General features: G+C 62.9%; 2 protein-coding genes across 4 annotated transcripts in view; one reads left to right on the top strand and one right to left on the bottom strand.

The window, feature by feature from the left end:
- Window positions 1-16,048, bottom strand: part of DNMT3A (DNA methyltransferase 3 alpha) — a 92,818-nt gene extending 76,770 nt beyond the window's left edge. The window contains exon 1 of one of the 3 annotated variants that reach the window (XM_070069735.1): window positions 16,030-16,048. The gene's annotated coding sequence lies outside the window, so the exon portion shown is untranslated. Of the gene's footprint in view, window positions 1-15,039; window positions 15,176-15,668; window positions 15,843-16,029 lie in introns of those variants that run through there. The other 2 variants (XM_051840839.2, XM_051840833.2) reach the window with 2 other exon arrangements.
- Window positions 13,594-15,944, top strand: LOC138848742 (collagen alpha-1(I) chain-like). The gene is made up of 2 exons (XM_070069523.1): window positions 13,594-15,527; window positions 15,704-15,944. Exons 1-2 carry the CDS (start codon window positions 13,594-13,596, stop codon window positions 15,942-15,944), a joined length of 2,175 nt encoding a protein of 724 aa, XP_069925624.1.
- Window positions 16,049-19,031: the final 2,983 nt, after the last annotated feature.

Raw genomic sequence — 19,031 nt, 5'->3', positions numbered from 1 at the left:
CATCCCGTCATTTCGTGATCAGGTGTGTGCAGCTGATGGCTGGGCAGCCAAAGGGGTGAACTGTGCCAGCCATCAATTTATTCACCCTTCATTGCTTGCTCTGTGAAAATGCAGACGGGCCCTCTACGTATTTTTCCTCTGCCAGCCAGTTGCTGAGTGAAGCGCACTGTACAAACTTCAGGAGGGTGGCGATTTCCTCCCTAAACCTGGGGTGCTCTCTTGGAGGGCCCCTGCATCACACACGACCAGTGCAGCGCCAGGCCCGCAGCCTGGGCACTCTCCCCGGCAGCAGGTGGGGCTCCCAGCGCAGGGCTCCTGCAGTGTGTCTCTTCCCTGTGCCCGGCCCCTGCGCGGCTGCAGCTTGTCCAGGGCCCAGCTCCTGCGGGCACGCCAGGCTCTGCCTCTGGCCACAGCAGGGAGCGGGTGCCAGCAGCATCACCAGGAGTCTGGGGGCCGGTGCCTCCCTGTGAGTAACTTCCCCTGGGACCCAGGAGGATGGATTTCCAGTAGAGTCCACCAACAGGGCTCCGCAGCGACTGTCTGCCACATGGCGGGGGGCACGCTGAGACCTGTCCATCCAGGGCTGGACCTCAGCCCCGGGGGCCCCTCCCTGGGCACTCTGGGGGCCGCTGGGGCAGTGGCTGTTCTCATCATTACTTCTCTAATCTCACTGAGATCTTTTTCCTTCTTCCTAGCCAGTCCCTCGTGATGCCAAGCCTCTGTCATGACTAAGACTTCCTTGTGTTAAACTTGCCCTGTTCAAGGCACGGCGTGGCGCCTGTCCCCCAGGGTGGACCCCGACTGACCATCACCCGTGGCCTCAGGCCTTTGTCCCTCCTTGCGGGGCCTGAGCCCTGCGCGGCACTCCTGCCCACTCATCACTGCGCCGCCGGCCAGCCAGGCCCGGGAGCAAAATCCACCACTGGGCTGCGAGCGGCTCGTGAGCCAGCGTGTTCCCCGCCGCACGCACGCCTGCACGCCCGCACGCACGCCTCCCCTGCCCCCAGCTCCAGGGCTCGGTCTCCTGGGCTGGCAGCAAACACAGGGTCGCTCCTGTGCCCCCAGGACACACACACACACACACCACACACACCACACACACCACACACACACACCACACACACACACCACACATTCACACCACACACATACACACCACACACCCCACACACATGCACACCACACACACATACCCACACCACACACACACTATACACACACCACACACACACACTCACACCACACACATACACACACACCATACACACTACACACACACGCACACATACCATACACACACCACACACCAGACACACCACACACACTCACACCACACACATCCATACAACACACACCACATACACACATACCACACACACACACCACACACACTACACACACACACACACACACCACACCCCGGCAAGGGGCTGCAGCTTTCTAGCTATCCTCACCTGGCTGACCCGTAGACCCCCAAAGACCTCCTGTTTGGAACTGGCCAGATGCTTCCCCTGCCGCCTGAGCCAGCCATGCGCATGCGTGCGCTGGCTTCTCTCTGGGTGTGTCCACGGCGCTCCCGTGTTCCTCAGCTACCCACACCCAAATCCCTGCAGACAAGGTCCCACGTCCAGCAGGCACCTGACCCCCAGGGGCTCCCCCACCTGAGTCTTGGTGCCAGAGACACAACAACTCGGGCGGGCCTGCCCTTCTGTAGCGGGTCTCTCTGTCCCGGGGGTCGCTGCCTCCCTCCCCAGCCTCTCAGCAAAGACCGTCCACACGAGGCTTCCCCAAGCTAAATGAGAACATGAGAATGACCTGGAGCCGACTGCGTGCACCCCCGTGAATGTCCCGCACGCCCCGAGTCGTTCCTGGGTGGAACTCGATGATTTCCTAATAAAGCTGTTCTCCGCCTGCATCCCACACCCCAGTGCCTGGCTCAAGTCTGCTTCTCACCAGCAGCCTACTGCGGCACGCCCTGGGAGGCAGCCGATGGTGGCCCAAGTGCTTGGGACCCTGCCACCCACCGGGGAGACCCAGAGGGAGCTCCCGGCTTCTGGCTTCAGCCTGACCCAGCCCTGGCCAAGGTGGGTATCTGAGGGAGTGAACCAGTGGATGGAAGGTCTCCCTCTCTCCATCTCTCTCTATTGCTCTGTTTTTTTTTTTTTTAAATAAATACACTAAAAAAACCATATATAAATAAATAAACAAAATAAAATGCAAGCCATGTGATGCCAATGATTGCCCACTTAAAATGCAAACTCTGGCCTGGTCCCGCACCCACAGCTGGCTACAGCACGGCCCCTCCCTCCAGGCCCAGTGAAGAGCCCCAAGGACATCCCCGGGCTCCATATGTGTGTCTGTGTCCTCACCACTCCCGCCTCCCAGGGGAAGGCCAGCTCACTGTCCCCCCTGGGGCCTCACACCAGCACCCTTCTCTCACCTGCCTGCCCCCTTCTCTGTTACCCACCCAAGGGTCTCCAGGCAGCTTCTGCTGGGCGGCCCCTTGGGGTGTCACCCATATAGGGATGGGTCTGTTCTTTCCCCAGCGAGGTCACAGTTCATGCTTTGCATCTTGATGGCCCCCCCCAGCCCACACTGGCGCCTCCTTTAGACTCCAAGAGGCAGAGGGGACTGTGTGATGTCACTCCTAGGCAGCTGAGACACCCCCAGCACAATGCTGGGGTGCCCAGAGTGACCGCCACAACCCCCAGTCCAGGGGTCACTCGGCAGAGCCCCCCAAGGCCCTGCACCAGTGGAAAGGTGCCAGCTGGAGCTGGAGCTCAGGGGCTCCCACGCCATGGTTCCAGGCCCCGAGGGAGGGGTCAGGAGGCTCCCAGGGAAGGCTGCATCCCGGGATGGCCCATGACTACCCTGTCCCCACTCCAGGAACAGGCCAGCTGCCTTGGACCCCTCTGCCACGCCCTCCTAGATCAAACGACAGGAACCAACCTCTGCTGACCCTCCCTCGAGTCAAAACCCAGGAGCCCCCTCCCCATTCACTAAGGAGGGGAGGAACCCACTCCTCCAGGAACCTCCCATGGCATCCTGGTCTGTTTCCCCTCACCCCTGCCCCAGCCAAGACCAGAGAGCGGGCAGCAAGGGTCCAGGGGAGGAAGGAGGGACCCAGCACCCCAGGCAGCCCCTGCCCCGCCTCCCTGTACAGCAGCCCCCCCACAGCCTCCAGGGCGGACCCCACCTGTCACTCAGAGACCCACGGGGGCCTCAGCTTCCCAGTCTGTAGCATGGGGTGAGCACGAGCCCCACCTCATAAGTCTGCTTTAAGACAGGAGAATCAGCGGAACGTTTTTCGCAGCGTCCAACAAACAGTCTCTCAAACGTGATTAGGTGATTAGGTCAGGTGCAAGGCCAGGAGGGCTTAGGGAAAGCAGACCCCGGCTTGAGCCCACTCGGAGGAGCGGCTGTGGCCCCACAGCTGGGGCTTCCCACCTGCCCTGGCCCTGGGAATCTCACAGCCACAAACATGAACACACGTGTGAGGACACACAGAGACACAGACACAGACACACCACAAACACGGGTAACACACACAGACACACCGCACACACTGACATACACAAGTGACACATACAGACACACCGCACACACTGACACACACAGGTAACACACACAGACACACCACACACACTGACACACACGGCTAACACACACAGACACACCGCACACAATGACACACACGGCTAACACACACAGACACACCGCACACACTGACACACATGGCTAACACACACAGACACACCGCACACACTGACACACACGGGTAACACACACAGACACACCACACACACTGACACACATGGGTAACACACAGACGCCCTGTACACACTGACACACACAGAAACACATGTGTGAATACACAGATGCCCTGCACACACAGACACACACATGGGTAACACACAGACACACCGCACACACTGACACACATGAGTAACACAGACACCCTGCACACACTGACACACATGTAACACACAGACACACTGCACACACTGACATGGGTAACACAGATGCCCTGCACACACAGACACACACAGGTTATGGACACAGATACACTGCACACACTGACACACACAGAAACACACATGTGAGTACACACACAGACCCCCCACTGACACACCTTTAACACACACAGATATACCACACATACTGACACACACAGAAACACACATGTGAGTACACACACACAGACCCCCCCACACACTGACACACAGGTAACGCATAGGCACAAACACAAGTGTGAGGACACACAGAGACACACACAGATGCCCCACATATACTGACATGGGTAACACACAGACACGCCACACACACTGACACATACATGGAAACACACACAGAAAAGCACATGGAATAACACACACCACACCGACACAAACAGAAACACATGAGTAACACAGACACAGCATACACACTGACATATAGAAACACACATGTGAACACACAGATGCACCACACACACAGAAACACAAATGCACATGGAATAACACACACAGATGCACAACACATACTGACAAAAACACATGGAAACACACCAATCCATGCACATGAAGTAACACACAGATACACTCACACAAACACAGAAACACACAGACAAATGCACACAGAGTAACACGCGCAGACACACAGAGACACACACAGCCCCGGGCACCTGCAGTGCCAGGCCTCCCCCGCAAGGCACGATGCATCCCTGTGCAGGCCAAGGAGGCGTTAACCCTTCACAGGGCGGTTCCGGGGGAAACCCACAGCATGCCCCATAAACAGACGCCTGCCACGGTGCCCTCCAGGAGCCGCGGGCTGCCCCAACTGAGCAGGGCGAGAAGAGAGAAACCACATAAACTTGGTTGGCCTCTGCAAAATTAATACCAATTACAAAAACATTTACGTGAACTGCTTACCATTTACACCTAATTACCATGCGGCACAATTATGCATATCATTAAGGGTATGCTAGATTAATTGTGTGTACGTTTCACTTGCTGCTCCACCACACCCTGGGCCCTCCTGGTGCAGGACAGGCCTGTGGCGTGGGTCCCCACGGTCAGGTCCAGGGTGGTCCCCGCCCCGCAGCCAGCCACAGAGAGCCCTGCGCTTGCCAACGCCAGCAGACTGCTGGGAAGCCTCCACAAGGCAGAGAGACTTCAGAGCCCCCCCGCCCCGGCTCTGCGTCCCCTGAGGTCCAGGCCATCAGGCCCAAGCTCGTCTCCCTGACCCCAGCAGCGCTCCGCACCCCCTGCCCTGGCACTTGGAGCCAGCTACACAGCTAGGCCCCTCTGCTCTCCACACCGCGCCGGGCAGCTGCACACAAACCCTCCCTCTCCATCACGAAAAGTCGCAAAGTGACCGAGGCCCCGGTCCCCACTCTCGGCAGACACCCCCGGGGTGCCCCGGATTTGGGGGACAGCATTGGGAACAAGAAAGCTCATGGCACGAGGTGAGGGGCGCTTCCCAGGGACAGGGGCTCTGCCACTGCCAAGGGACAGGAACAAACAGGCCCCCAGGGAGGCAGAGGCCCAGGGGCGGGCACGGGCACACGTGCCTCTGCGCGCCAAGCTGCGAGTTGGATTTTCATCCTCAAACACCTGTGAGGCCAACTGGATGGGAATCTTTTAAAAGATGAGTGAAACAAAACACCCAGGTTTAGTGCAAAGAGCAATGTTGGCAACGAAACAAATAAACAACAACACAAGCCGGGAGGCTCCGTGCACAGCGCACGTGGTGACACCGAGGGACTGCCGAGGCTAAGCGCTCTGCCCGTGGATGGACGCGCCGTCAGTCAGCCCAGGCCCAGGCATACACAGCACACACCGACGCACGGCACACACGGGCACCACTTGATGTGACGCAAGAAAGGCCCATTTCTATTTCGGAGAAATAGTTTCTGTTTGCTTTTCAAAAATGTCGTCCCCAGCTTGTCCCCTCCCGTGTCAGCCTCTGAACAGAGGCCTGGGGGCTTTCTGTCCACTTCCGGTCCACACTGGCTTCTCAGAGGCTGAGGAGTCCCAGGCCAGGGAGCGGAGGCACCAGGTCTGGACCGTGCGCTCAGCTTTTGGAGAGAAATGACGGAGAAGCGACAGCCCAGGCCGAGCAGCACCGGTGCCTATGCTGTGCACACCTGGTTGAATCATCGCCTGCCCCCAACACCCATGGTGGCCCCCGATGGCGCAGAGCCCCGGGGGAATGGCGGTGCAGGAAGTCCAAACGCACCTGCTTCGCTCACCCATCCCACTGGACGCCCCCTGCAGGTCTCATGACTCAGGCCCCGCCCTGGCCCAGGCTCCCGGTGGGTAACCTCCCACCTACAGCTCCAATCCCACCTCCATGGGAAGCACCCCAGCTCTCTCCTCGAGTCCCCCACCCACACAAGTGGCTGAGTCAGAAGCCAGAGGCCCACCCGGCACCTCCACCGCCCGGCTGCTCCTCCGGACTCTGCTTCCTAAATGTCACAGAGCAGCGCAGCCTCCTCCAGCCCACGCGGCCTTCTGCCTGGGCTCCCTGCCGCCAGCCTCACCTGTCCAACCTTCCTGCCTTTCTTCTCCTTCTCTCTCTCTTTCTCTCTTTCTTTCGACAGGCAGAGTGGACAGTGAGAGAGAGAGACAGAGAGAAAGGTCTTCCTTTGCCGTTGGTTCACCCTCCAATGGCCGCCGCGGCCGGCGCGCTGCGGCCGGCGCACCGCGCTGATCCGATGGCAGGAGCCAGGGGCCAGGTGCTTTTCCTGGTCTCCCATGGGGTGCAGGGCCCAAGGACCTGAGCCATCCTCCACTGCACTCCCTGGCCACAGCAGAGAGCTGGCCTGGAAGAGGGGCAACCGGGACAGAATCCGGCGCCCCAACCGGGACTAGAACCCGGTGTGCCGGCGCCGCTAGGCGGAGGATTAGCCTAGTGAGCCACGGCGCCGGCCCTCCTTCTCCTTCTTAAAGATTTATTTATTTCCTTGAAAGGCAGAGTGACAAAGAAGGAGGGAGAGGTCTTCCATCCACTGGTTCACTCTGCAGATGGCTACAACAGCTGGGGCTGGACCAGGCTGAAGCCAGGAGTCTGGAGCTCCATCTGAGTCACCCCTGTGGGTGGCAGGGGCCCGAGGAGTTGGGCCATCTTCTGCTGCCTTCCCAGGCACATTAGCAGGAAGCTGGACCGGAAGCGGAGCAGCTGGGACTCCAACTGACACTCCAATATGGGATGCCGGCATGACAAGTGGCAGCTTAACCCACTGAGCCACAACGCCAGCCCCCCATCCAATCTTCCTAATGCCCCAAAATGCCCTTTCTCGAATACAAATGCAGGCATGTGACTCGAAGCCAACACCACGGCTGCGTAACAGCCCCGGCCCCCACAGCCTGGCCTGACCCAGCCTCCCATCCCGTCACTCCCCACGCCCCAGCTGCACGAGGCCACATGTGCCCTCCAAGGCTCAGCTCGAGCTGAGTCACCTCCTTTACAATCTTCCCTCTCCCCAAATTAGACTTCCCTTCCACTGCCCCAGGTGCACCCAGCCGGGGCTCTTAGCACGCTGCCCTCGCGTGGGTGGGTCCTCGCCAGGCCCCCCAGCTGCCGGCTCCTTGATTCCTGTAGCCAGGACCTGGCACCCAGCAGGCCTTTCAGGGATTCGTAGTTCTGAAGCCGGAGACCTCCAGGGACAAAGCCTGGGTGTGCCAGCTGGGGCCCCGCATCTCTGCTCGTGGAACCCGGCCCTGGAGGCCAGGCCCCCGGGATGGTGTTGAGGCAATGGCCCAGCCCCACCGGGCTTCCAGCACCAGGCAGGCCGGGAAGCACAGCCCTGGGAGCGGGTGGCAACAGCACCGCGTGCTGCTGGAATAAACCATCCAAGGGAGCCACTGCCGTGTCTGCTGCTGGCTGCCTGTGGCCTGGGCCCTCCCACGGCTGCAGGCCCAGAACCCAGGGGAGCGGCCACGAGATCAGAGCAGGCCCTCCGCCGGCAGATCTCGAGAGGCTGACGAAGGTGCAGCCTGATTCTGGATCTGCAGAGGAAGAAACGGAGGCCGAGTGAGGCCAAACTCCCTGCTGGCACTGGGCACGGGGCCTGGGTCTGGCTGCAGAAGCCCAGGAGTGCCTGCCCCTCCCCCTTCTCTGACCACGGATGTGGGGGTCATGATCAGCCTGACTCTCCCTTCCCGAGGGGTGAGGGAGCCGGGCCACGTCTGTAAGCAACAGGTCCTTCCTGGGGTCCTCCCCTCCCCCTCCTGCAGCCCTGGACGGCCCCTGGGCGCTGGCCTTTCCCCGGGCCACACCTGTAAGAGGCTGCTGTCTCATCCCTGATTTGCAGGTGGTCAAAGCCGCATGGGGTTTGCTCTAATCTGGCTCTGCCTGACATCTGAGCCAGCGTCCTTTTGGTCCTGCACATCAGTGCCCCGCCGGCCTGGAACCATGCGACTGGTCTGCAGGGGGCCCAGCTCTGGGCTCATTCCAGAAGCAAGGCCAAAGACTGAACAGGGCAGCCTGGTGCGGGGGAGGGGCAGGGAGGCACCCATGGGCTGGGCTGGGCTGGGCTGGGGGAGGGAACTGTGGAAGGAGGAGGTGGGTGCTGTTGCCAAGCAACCTGAGCCTCTGGGGTAGGTAGCAAGATAACCACCGCCTCCCTCTCCTCCCCACCCTGTCACCTGGTTGCTGCCACCTGCTCAGCGGGCCCCCAGATCAGAGTCAGGCACAACTTGAGCCCACATGCCAGACAAGTCCCCCAGGCGTCCCTCCCGCCCCTCCTCGGGCGTGGCAGCCCCGGGTGCTCTTCCTGCGCCAGGGCTGGGCCACCTGAGCGCCGCACCTGGGCTGGGACCCAGCCGTGTCTCCAGCTCCTGCCTTTCAGGCAGGTCTGCTCCCCAGCCTGGGTCCCCACGCTACAAAGCCAATGCCATTCACTCTCCCGCTCGGGGCTGGGCTGCTCTTCACTCAGAGGCCTGAGCTTCCAGAAAAGACTGGCGCCTCAGGGCCCTTACCCTTGGCTGCCAGTCTCTGAGCGAGCCCACTTCGCGCGACAACTTTCTTCCTATTCGGAGCCACAGGCTTTTTATTTTTGTTGTCATTAAGAAAGTAACACATGTTCATTTGCATTTTTCCAAAGAATACAAACGTATAGAAAGTGAAAAGGCGAAAGCTTGGTCGACAGGTTGCTGTGCATCCTTCCAGAATGTCTCTCGCTATGCCCGTGGGAGCCTAGGAAAGTCTGTATTTGCACGAACTGAAATTTTACAAGAGCAAGCCGACTCCGTGCAGGGTAACCCAGCCCCGACTCCAGGCACCTAGCAGGTCAGAAGAGACAGGCTCAGTACTGCATCTCGCAGGTGAGGGGAAATGTTCAGAATGCAAGCAGCTGGTCTCCTGCCAACAGGCCCGGCCGGCTGGTGTGGTGGGGGTCCACTCCCCTACCACAGGCGGGGCAGCCCCCCTCCGAGGCCCCCGTGGCTCCCAGACCATGGCCTCTGGGGGACATTCACCATGACACAGTCCACATCCGACCAAAAGCTTGGCCAAGCACAGATCTGAGTCCACAGACCCACAAGCCTCCTCGGCCAGCCTCTTCTCCACCCTCCAGCTGGGGCCCTGGTTGATCCCTCTCGGCCGGGGCACCCACACCGACTCCCCGACGCGGCCATGGCAACAAGGACACAGGGCCAGGAGTCAGGAAAACCAGGTTCCTGCTCCCCATAAGACATGGTCCTCCGTGCCCTCTGCACCGGGACAGGGCAGCTGAGAACTGGCTGGGAATTAAAAATGACCTTGACATTTGAAACAGAAATGGGGAGGAAGATCGATAGGGATGGCCGCAGGAAGGAGAGAGTAGGAAGCTGGTCACTTGTCTAAAGGAGGCTGGCAGGAGAGCAGTGGGCAATGCAGGGCTGCGGGGGGAAAAAAAAAAATCCGCTGCACTCCGGGGCGAGGAAAGTCCCGGGCGTCCTCACTGCCCCTTCTCCCCGTCGCCGTCCTCCAGACAGGCCGGCAGCTGGGGATGTGACCAGCAAGGGAGATCTGTCCCTGGTGGACCCTTCCCAGTGGCTGCCCCCACACCTGAGGGCCCAGGCTGCTTGCAGGGGGGCAGGGGGGCAGGGGCGCCTCCCCTCTGAGTTGGTGGCTGGGTTCTGCTGAGTAGGGGGAGGGAGGAGGAGGGGTGGAGTCAGGCTGCAGAGGCAGGAACGTGATGCTCCACCCACGTTTCCTTGCAGGAATGTTCTGGATACTGGGACGCCTCAGCCTGGGGAGTGGGTGAGAGGGGATTCTTCTCCCACTGTGCACGCGGGGATAGCCACACGGACCACGGCGTGGTCGTCGTCGCGGCGACCCCCTGGGCTGCCGTCATTTAAACCCCACTCTTGAGTCTGGGCTCTGAAGCTCCAGCCTAGGGGATACAAAGAGCCAGGATCCTGCACCACATGAGCTCAGCAGGGCCCCTTCCCCTCCCGCCTCCCATCCTGGCCTCGCCTCCCATCCTGGCCTCGCTCCACCCCTAGTCCGCCCTGCAAGAGCCACTGTGATCGGAGCCCTTCAGGAGGTACGGGGGAGTGACCTGAGCACAGGCACCCCCTCCCCAAACAGATGCTTCCGGCACACCCCAGACCCCCCCACCCCTGCAGCCCCGCTCCTCCCCTCTCAATGAAGTCCCACATCTGCACCCCTCCTCCAAGAAGCCTTCCATGATTCCCCTCAGTTGATGGGGACCCCCCTCTCCTGTGACCCCAGTCTCCTTCTACAGTGAGTTGGGTACACCCTAAACTCACGACATCCCCTCAAAGCCAGCACGGGGCCCTGCTCCCAGGAAATGCTCAGCTAGGCTGGTGGGAAAACGCTCCGGCACAGCTGAGCTATGACTGTGGCACTCAGGATCTGAGGTGTGCACCAACAACCTGTTGACAATGTGATTTGTTAAACTCAGCCCTGGGCTGCTGGTAGCACTGAGGAGCCTCCCGCCTCTGCAGATGGTGAAAGAATCAGCGCTTTCCCCAAATGCCCACCATTCTGCGAGGGAGCCAGCAGGCTGGACACGACGTCTGGGAGGCCCTCCTGCTTCACCCGTGTACGCCGCCCTGGCTCGCCAACACCGCGTGCCACCTCGCTGCACCTGCACAGCCACGTGGAACTGCAGCCCACGCGCCCTCCCATTTTTCAGGTGAGGAAGCCGAGGCCCAGAGAAACGCAGTTTGGTTGCATCGGAATGCAGCTCCATCGGACCCCAGGGGCACATGTGGAAGCAGGTCCCATCTGTGCACACGCGGCTGCGCCCCGTGCACACGCAGCATGCACACTTGGCCAGGCGGATGCAGGCTCACAGGCAGACACAACGCGGGCTGCCACTCCATAGGGTCTCAGACGTGGTCACGTTTTGGGGAAAACTCTAGTGAGAGAGCAGTGCCGGGAAACCAGCCCTCCAAATTCAGGCGGGGAGCGATCGGGCACCTGCTCAGTGACCCTGCCTGGGAGCAGAAGCCAGTTCCTGACAGCTGTGCCCTGGCCCTCGGGTCAGAAGCCAACGACCTCTGGCAGGGGTGGGGAGGTGGGGGCAAAGGCACCCAGCAGAGACCCCGGGCTGCAGGAAACGCCAAGGCGGAGAAGCACACAGTGGGCACGGGAGCGCCCCTTCTGGTCTCCGGCCCCAGGGAGCGCCCCTTGCGGGCCCTAGTCCAGCGCCCAGTGCTCCCAGAGCTGAAAGTTCTGAGGACTGCCCGGGGAGTCTGTCTGTAACTCGCCCCACCCCCGCCCACCCCCAGCCTGCTGTGCTCACATTCCATTTCCACCCGGGGCCCAAGAAGAAGAGCTTGGAGAGACTCGGGGAGGTACAAACCTGACCAACTTGTGTGCAAGGGGACTTCAGAGACTGCGATTACAAGTTAGATTTATTTTGGTGCAGAACATTGGAAATCCACGGGCTGTTTTTTCTACAACACGCATTTTCCACCAACTTTGGGAAGACCCCCGGAGAGCAGCAAAGGGAGAGAGCACTCTACCACTAACCCTCTTCTGGGGGAGCACAGAGCCCAGGCACAGACGCCCTGCCGATGTCCACGGGAGGACTGAGATCCCCCGCCCCAGGGTGCGAGGTCCCTGTTGCCTGGCGACCACAAACCGAGTGGAGAGCTGGACCCGCAGCCAGCCACAGCCCAGCCTGGGTCTCCCAGAGTGCGACCTGGCTCACTTCCCCCTGGGGACCCTGGGCAAGCATCTCATGGTTTTCCTTGCTGGCTTTGAGAGAGGACCCAGCAGAGACGGGTGATGGTAAAACGCTCCCCAGGACCAACAGCTGTGAGCTCGGGACTCATCCACGCACATGGACGGACGCACACATGAACCTACAGACCCGCGCTGGAGGGATTACAGGCGGCCGGATGGGACAAGCCCGCCCCTCACAGCAGGCCTCCTCTCCCAGCCCTCCCAGCCCCGGTCCTACCTTCTTTCCTTGGGTGCTGAGAAACAGAGCACCCTGCCCCCACTCCTGAGTCTGAAATTCCACCAGGAGAATCTGAGCCATAGAATTTTGAAGTTGGAATGAACCTGCAAGCTCCAGTCCAACCCCCACCCGGCAGAGGAATCCTGTCCACAGACACCCTGACAGATGGCCACTGGCCGCCTCTCCCAGGCTTCTGCGGGGCTGGGGACGCGGCCTTGGTCTGCCAGGAGATTCACCTCTCCTGGGTCAGTCTCCTACAGAGGGCACCCAAGCCTGGGTGGGGTAACGAGAAAAGCATTGGTGAGCCCAGGCCAGGTCCACTCCTGCCAGAGCAGGGGTGAAGAACCAGCAAGGAGGAGCTGGCCAAGAGGCTGCAGAGGGCACCAGGACCCACAGGAAGGGATCTAGAAGGGGCGGGTGGCAGGTAGGTGCCTGCCCGCTGCACAAGTTGGCCTGGGGTCCTTCCTGGACACGGCTGTGGCTGGAGTACACACACACGGCTGTCTCAGCTCTGCCAGGGCCTCAGTGGAACCATCTTGGCCTCCACTCCCAACAAGAACTCTCCCCAGCCTAACTCTCCAAAGGCAGGTGGCTCAGCAAACTACCTGGAGCAGGCCGGGGAGAGCTCAGGAGGGTGGGCCTGACAGCTGGGCTCCTCAAGCCCCCCCCCCTCCAGGCGGGCCAACACCCCTGCAAGGCAGGGAGAGGCGCTCCCCTGGCTGCAGCCCGCACATCTGCCCAGGAGGCAGGAGGCACGCTGGAGCCGCACCTGATCCCAGGAGCCCTTCGGCAGCCGCCTGCCCCGGAGGCCCCGCGGCTGGCAGCCCGCGGTGAAACATGACGACTGCGCAGTCCCCCAGGGATGCTGAGGGCAGTCCCTGGGCACGGCGGCCAGGGGCAGGCCGGGTCACAGGGCGCAGGGCGCTTCTCTCCAAGGCTTTCCTGCCTGATGGCTGCAGAGGGGGCGAGCTGGGTGGCTCTGGGGCCGCAGCCCTTCCTCCTGCCTGGCGCAGGCCAGAGCTGCCCAGCTGGGTGCAAGACGCCATCTTGGGTCAAGGTGCAGCCACAGGGGGCACCTTCGCGGGACCCCCCCACCACGAAAGCCAGCGCCCCCTCCATACACACACACAGCCCGAGGGCGCCAACGCCGACTTCGCGGGCCTCGCGGCATAGGGGGGCGCATAGAGGGGATGGAGCGCACGGGGAGCGAGGAGCGGGTGCGCCCACGAAGGAAGGCTCCGGGAGAGCGAGACGCAGCTCAGCAGCCCGAGGGCCGCGGGCCCCAGCGGCCAGGGGCTGGGGGAGGCCGGGGGCGGGCCCTGGACCCGCGCCAGCTCGGTCCGCGCCAAAGGCGAGGGAGGGCGAGGAGAGCTGGGGTGAGGGCGGGACACGGAGCGCGGGGTCCCCCGGGGCGTGTGGACGCGGGGCCGAAGCCCCCGGTCTGCAGCCTCGGCGAGGCCGCGTCCTTCACTGTGCAGACGCGAAGCTCTCAAGGACACGTCTGCACCGGCCCGGCGGGGTGCGTGTGCGTGAGTGTGTCCGCGTGCGTGCGAGTGTGTGCGGGGAGGCGGGCTGCTGCAGGGGGCGACCCTAGGCGTGCCCCCCCCCCCGCGCGCCGCTCCCACCCCCGCGTTTTCCGGCCCCGGCGGCCCGGGATCCCCGCCCGCCCCCGCCCCGCCCCCACACTGCGGCGTCGCCACCACCGCCGCCCCGGCTCCCACGGCCCGCAGCGGGGGCAGGGAGGAGCCAGGCACGACGCCCCCCCCATCTCCCAAACGCCGCCGCCGCCGTCGCGGGCCGTCAGTCTCTCCGCGGGAAGGTGCGCCCCCAAAGTGGGCGCTCTCCTCACCCCCGCCGCCCCTCCCAGCTCCGCGGGCGCCCCGCACCCCCAGCCACAGGTGGCCGGAGGAGGATCGCGGCGCTGCGCTCCGCGGCCCGGCCCCCCGGTCACCCCGCGGCCCGCCCCCGGAGGCCTCCCGGGTCCCCCGCCCAGCCGGGCCGAGGAGGCCCGGGAGCCGGGGGGAGGGGCGGGGGGCCGGGTCGTGCCAGGCTGCCATTTTCTGCCGCCGCCGCGGAGCCTGCGCGGGGCCCGGCCCCCGCCCCCTCCCCCGCTCCCCGCGGGCCGCGGCGGGGGCCGATTATTCCGGGTCGGGGTCCGCGCCCTCCAGCGCGCCCCGGCCGCAGGCCCCAGGCAGGGCCCCGGGGCGGGGGCAGAGCCCGGAAGGCGGGGGCGGCCAGGCCGGGGCCCCTGCGGCAGCGCGGAGCCGGGCACGGCCGGCCGAGGCAGGCGGTGGAGGGGGCCCCCCGCGGCATTGTATGGACTTGAACTTGAGCCCGGAGCCGGGCGGGGGCGGGGAGGGGGGTCCGCGCCGGGAGCGGGCAGGACAGGAGGGGGCGCCTGCAGAGCCCGCGGGGACATAAACAAACCCTCAAATCCCCCGCGCCGCCCCGGCCAGCCGGGGCCGGCCGTCCCCTCCCGCAGCCCCGGCCCCGCGGGCGCCCGGCGCCGAGTTGCGGGGGTCCCGGGAGCGTGCCCCGAGCTGGGCACTGCCCGCCGCGGCGCCCCCCGCCCGGCCTCCCGCTCCGCGCCCGCCTCCGGGCCGGCCTCCCGGGCCGCCAGCGGCGGCGCTCATTACCGTGTGGCCGGTCGGGTCGGGCCGGCCCGGCTGCGCGCCCTGGTGCCGCGGCGCCGCGTCCCGGCTCGTCCTCTGCTCTCGCCGCCGCCGCCGCCGCCCGCGCGCCCTCCCTCCCGCCCGGCCCGCCTGCCTGCCTCGCTCGCTCGCTCGCTCCCTCCCTCCGCTCGCTGTCGCGCTCCCTCTCTCCGCCTCCTCCGCCGGGTCCCCCCCTCCCACCCCTTCTCTCCGCCTTCCTCCTTCCCTCCCTCCGGCCGCCCGCGGGCCCAGGCCTCCGCCCGCCGCTCGCCCCCCGCGGCCGCGCTGGCCCCGGCCCCGGCGCTGCGGAGCCGGCCCGGGAGGCAGCGCCGGCTGGGGGGCCCCGGGGCGGCCCGCGGCGGGAGCGGCCTGGGCGCGCGGCCGGTCCTAGCGCCCTCGGCCCGACTCTGCGGCCCCGCCGGGGTCCCCCGCACGCTGCGAGACGGAGGGCCGGACCCTGCAGCGCCCCGACCGTGCGCGGGGCCTCGGCACCCCCGCCTCGGCCGCGCTCCCGGCCACTCGGGGGGCCCCTGGAGTGGCGGCCGAGCCCGGGGTTGGGGGGCCTCGCTGCAGTCCTCCCCCACCACCCCCGCCGCCGCGGGCCGCCCCGCTACCTGGCGCTGCCTCTGCGCTGGGTCCCCGCATCCAGCACTGGCCGCAGGGACAGCGGCCCCTCCTCTCCCCCGGCCGGTGTCAAGTGCCTCCCCCCGCAGCCCGCGGAGCCCCCGGCGGCCTTCGCCCTGCAGTTCTCACGACCTCCACCAGAGCCCACTGCACTCTGCCTGCCTCAGCACTGGGGCTGGGGACAGCAGCGCCGGTCCAGCCCCGCCGCAACCCCCGGCCAGGTGCCGCCGCCGCCGCCGCCGAGTGGAGGCCCGGCGGCCCGGTAGGGCCACGGCAGCAGCGCCAGGACCCGCTGCCAGCCCGAGCCCCTCCCCGGGATGAGCCACCCTGCAAGGGGTGAGCTCCCCGTACCTGGAGGTGTCCAAGTGGAGTTGGGTGTCCTCCGCTGGGCACTGGAAGACTGAACCGGTTTTGTGGAGTGGGAGGCTGAGCGAAATGACTCGGAAAGTCTCCTCCAGCTGTGAGATTCCCTGCGTCTCTGCATCCGCCCTCACCCCCTCACTGTGGGAGGGGGTTCTCTATTCCTCAGCCTGCTCGCCTGGCCCATCCTCCCCAGCAACCTGCCCCCACCTGCAGCCTCCATTCCACCCAGTCCCCCAGCAGTACGCCCCGTCCCACACCCCAGACACCCCCTGTCCCGCAGCGGGCTCCGAGGCCCTCCCTGTGAGCAGCACCCACCACCGCCGCAGCCTTAGCCCTTGGAGGGTCCCAGGAAGCTGATTCCACCGCCCCTAGCTGTCCTGTCACCCAGGAGAAAAGGCGGGCCTTCCGGAAGGCCCTTGGACACTCCCAGGGCCTCCGTCCACCCTACCCTGACCCTCAGGCCCTGAGTTCACTCTCCCAGCAATCGTCCCGGGCTTCTCCAATGTCATCCTCACTCCATGTCACCCACGCTCCTGATGCGGGGCCCTGCCCTCCGTGGCCTCCGCCTCGCCACTTGCAGAGCCTCGTGAAGACGGGGACACTGCATGTCACCCGTGCAACCCGGCGCCTGGAGCACGGGAACGCTGGAAGGGCCGTGTGAGCTACAGGCCCCTCGCTCTGTGCCCGCTACTTGTGGGCGGGCACCCACAAGCTCTCAGCCTGGAGGAATGACTGGCACTCCTGTCCCTCCATCCAGGGCTTATGGAACCCTGCCCCCAAATAGCAACCACGCACCAGGTGCCCATGGTGGGCCCAGCACAGGACCCAGGACACAGCAGCTTCCCTTAGCCCTACCCCGTGAGGTGGCCTGTGGTGTCCCTACTTCACAAAGGAAGAGACAGGCGCGGCTGACGCAAGGCAGATGGGAAGTGGCAGGACGCGAAGCCGGGTGGCCGTGAGTCGGAAGCCACCTTTAAAACATTCCAGGAGCTCTTAACCAGCCCATCGCTCAGGGCCAAGATGGGCCCGTGTGGGCTTCCATTCAGTAGTGCTCTTTCTGGCGACATGAGTGGGAACCTGGGAAGTGTGTGACCCTGGGAGTCTGCATAGCCAGAGAGGCCCAAGGTGGCTGTGTGGGGAGCTCTCTGTCCATTGAGAAGCCACCTGTAGGCGTGGCCTGCAGAGGTGGTCCCAGCCCCTGGCCCTGAGGCCTTTGGTCTCACCCTGGCCTCTGGGTTACTTGGGTCTTTGTTACTTTAAGGTGAAAGATTGGTAGGAGCCGCTTAGGAAGGAAGAGGCCTGCTTTGGGTCACAGTTTGGGCAACTCGCAGTCCAGGATCCAGGCGATGGGTGGTGGCACGTGTGTGACAGGATTGCGTGATGAGCCAGGAGCAGAGGGAGAGTGAGCGAGCTGGACTGAACTCCGCTTAACTTTGTCCAGCCGCCTTCTGCGGGCCAGCCCCGGATCACCTAAGGACCCTCCACTGGAGACGTAACTGTCTCAAGCCTCCATCCTCCAGCCCTGTTGCTGATGGTGATCCGTGAACCATTGATGTAGGCCTTTGGTGTTTGAACATCTGCAGCAGGAAGCCCAATCCCATTCAAGCCACGGCAGACACCCACCCTCCCTCGCTCGTTCCTGCCCCACTTGGGACCACACCGGAATCCCAGTTGATCCTAAATAACCAGAAGCGATAGCAAACACCCCCAATCTCAGTGACTTAAAACCACACACAGCTGGGGCCTGTGTTGTGGCACAATGGGTGGTCGCTGCCTGCCATGCCAGCATCCCATATGGGTGCTGGTTCAAGTCCCGGCTGCTCCACTTCCACTCCAGCTCCCTACTAATGCGCCTGGGAAAGCAGCGGAGGACAGCTTAAGTGCTTGGGCCCTGCACCCACATAGGTGACCCCAAAGAAGCTCCTGGCTCCTGGTTTCCACCTGGCCCAGCTCCAGCCGTTGTGACCATTTGGGGAGTGAACCAGTGGGTAGAAGATCTCTCCTTTCTGTCTCTCTCTCTCTCTCACTATAGCTCTGCCTTTCAAATAAATAAAATAAAAAATAAAATAATTAAAAAAAACCCCACAATTTCTGTGGAAAACCATATGGTAGATCCTTAAAAAATAAAAATAAAATTATGTGGCCAGGAATTCCACTTCTGGATATATATCCAAAAGAATTGACATCAGGAGCTCAAATAGATTTTTGCATAACCACACTCACACAGCAGAATTCACCCTGGGACGGAGGTGGAAGCAGCCTGAACGCCCATTAGTGGACGGAGGGATAAACAGTGTGTGACGGACGCATTGGAATGTTACCCAGCCTCAGACAGAAAGGAGCTGCTGGGCTAAGCCTCTACTGGCGGCACCTGCACCCCATGTCAGAGTGTTGGTCCGAGTCCTAGCCCTCTGCTTCTTGTCTAGCTTCTTGCTGATGTGCCTGGGAAGCAGTAGATGATGGCTCAAGAACTTGAGTCTCTGCAGCCCATGTGGGCTTTGCAGAAAGAGCCCTGCTCCTGGCTTTGACCTGGTCCAGCTCCAGCCGTTGCAGTCATCTGGAGAATGAACCAGCGGATGGAAGACCTCTCTTTCCCTGTCTATCTTCCTTCCTCCCTCTCTCCTCCCTCCCTCCCTCTCTCCCTTTCCCTATCTTTCTTCCTCTGAAATAAATACATACATAAACCTTTTTTAAAAGGTTCTGGGATGGGGTGGTAGTGGTGGATTTCCAACTCTATGATTGTACTTAATGCCGCTGAACTCTACACTTCAAAATGGTTAAAATAGTAAATTGTTTGTATATTTTACCACAATTTTTTTAAAAAGCATGGAGAAACCATGAATTAATTTACTGAATAATTACAAAATCCCCACACGGTCTCCTTTCCTGCCCGTGTCACGTGTCACTCGCAGGTCTCAGAGGTAGGGGCTCTGCTGGCTGAGTGTGCAGGGACCGGCCATCTGGAGGAGGCCACCGGGGGTGTCACGGTG

Source organism: Oryctolagus cuniculus, chromosome 2, assembly GCF_964237555.1.
Source record: "Oryctolagus cuniculus chromosome 2, mOryCun1.1, whole genome shotgun sequence".
NCBI lineage: Eukaryota > Metazoa > Chordata > Mammalia > Lagomorpha > Leporidae > Oryctolagus > Oryctolagus cuniculus.
The sequence above is the reverse complement of the archived record's forward strand: the minus strand, read 5'-3'. Positions and strand labels throughout refer to the sequence as shown.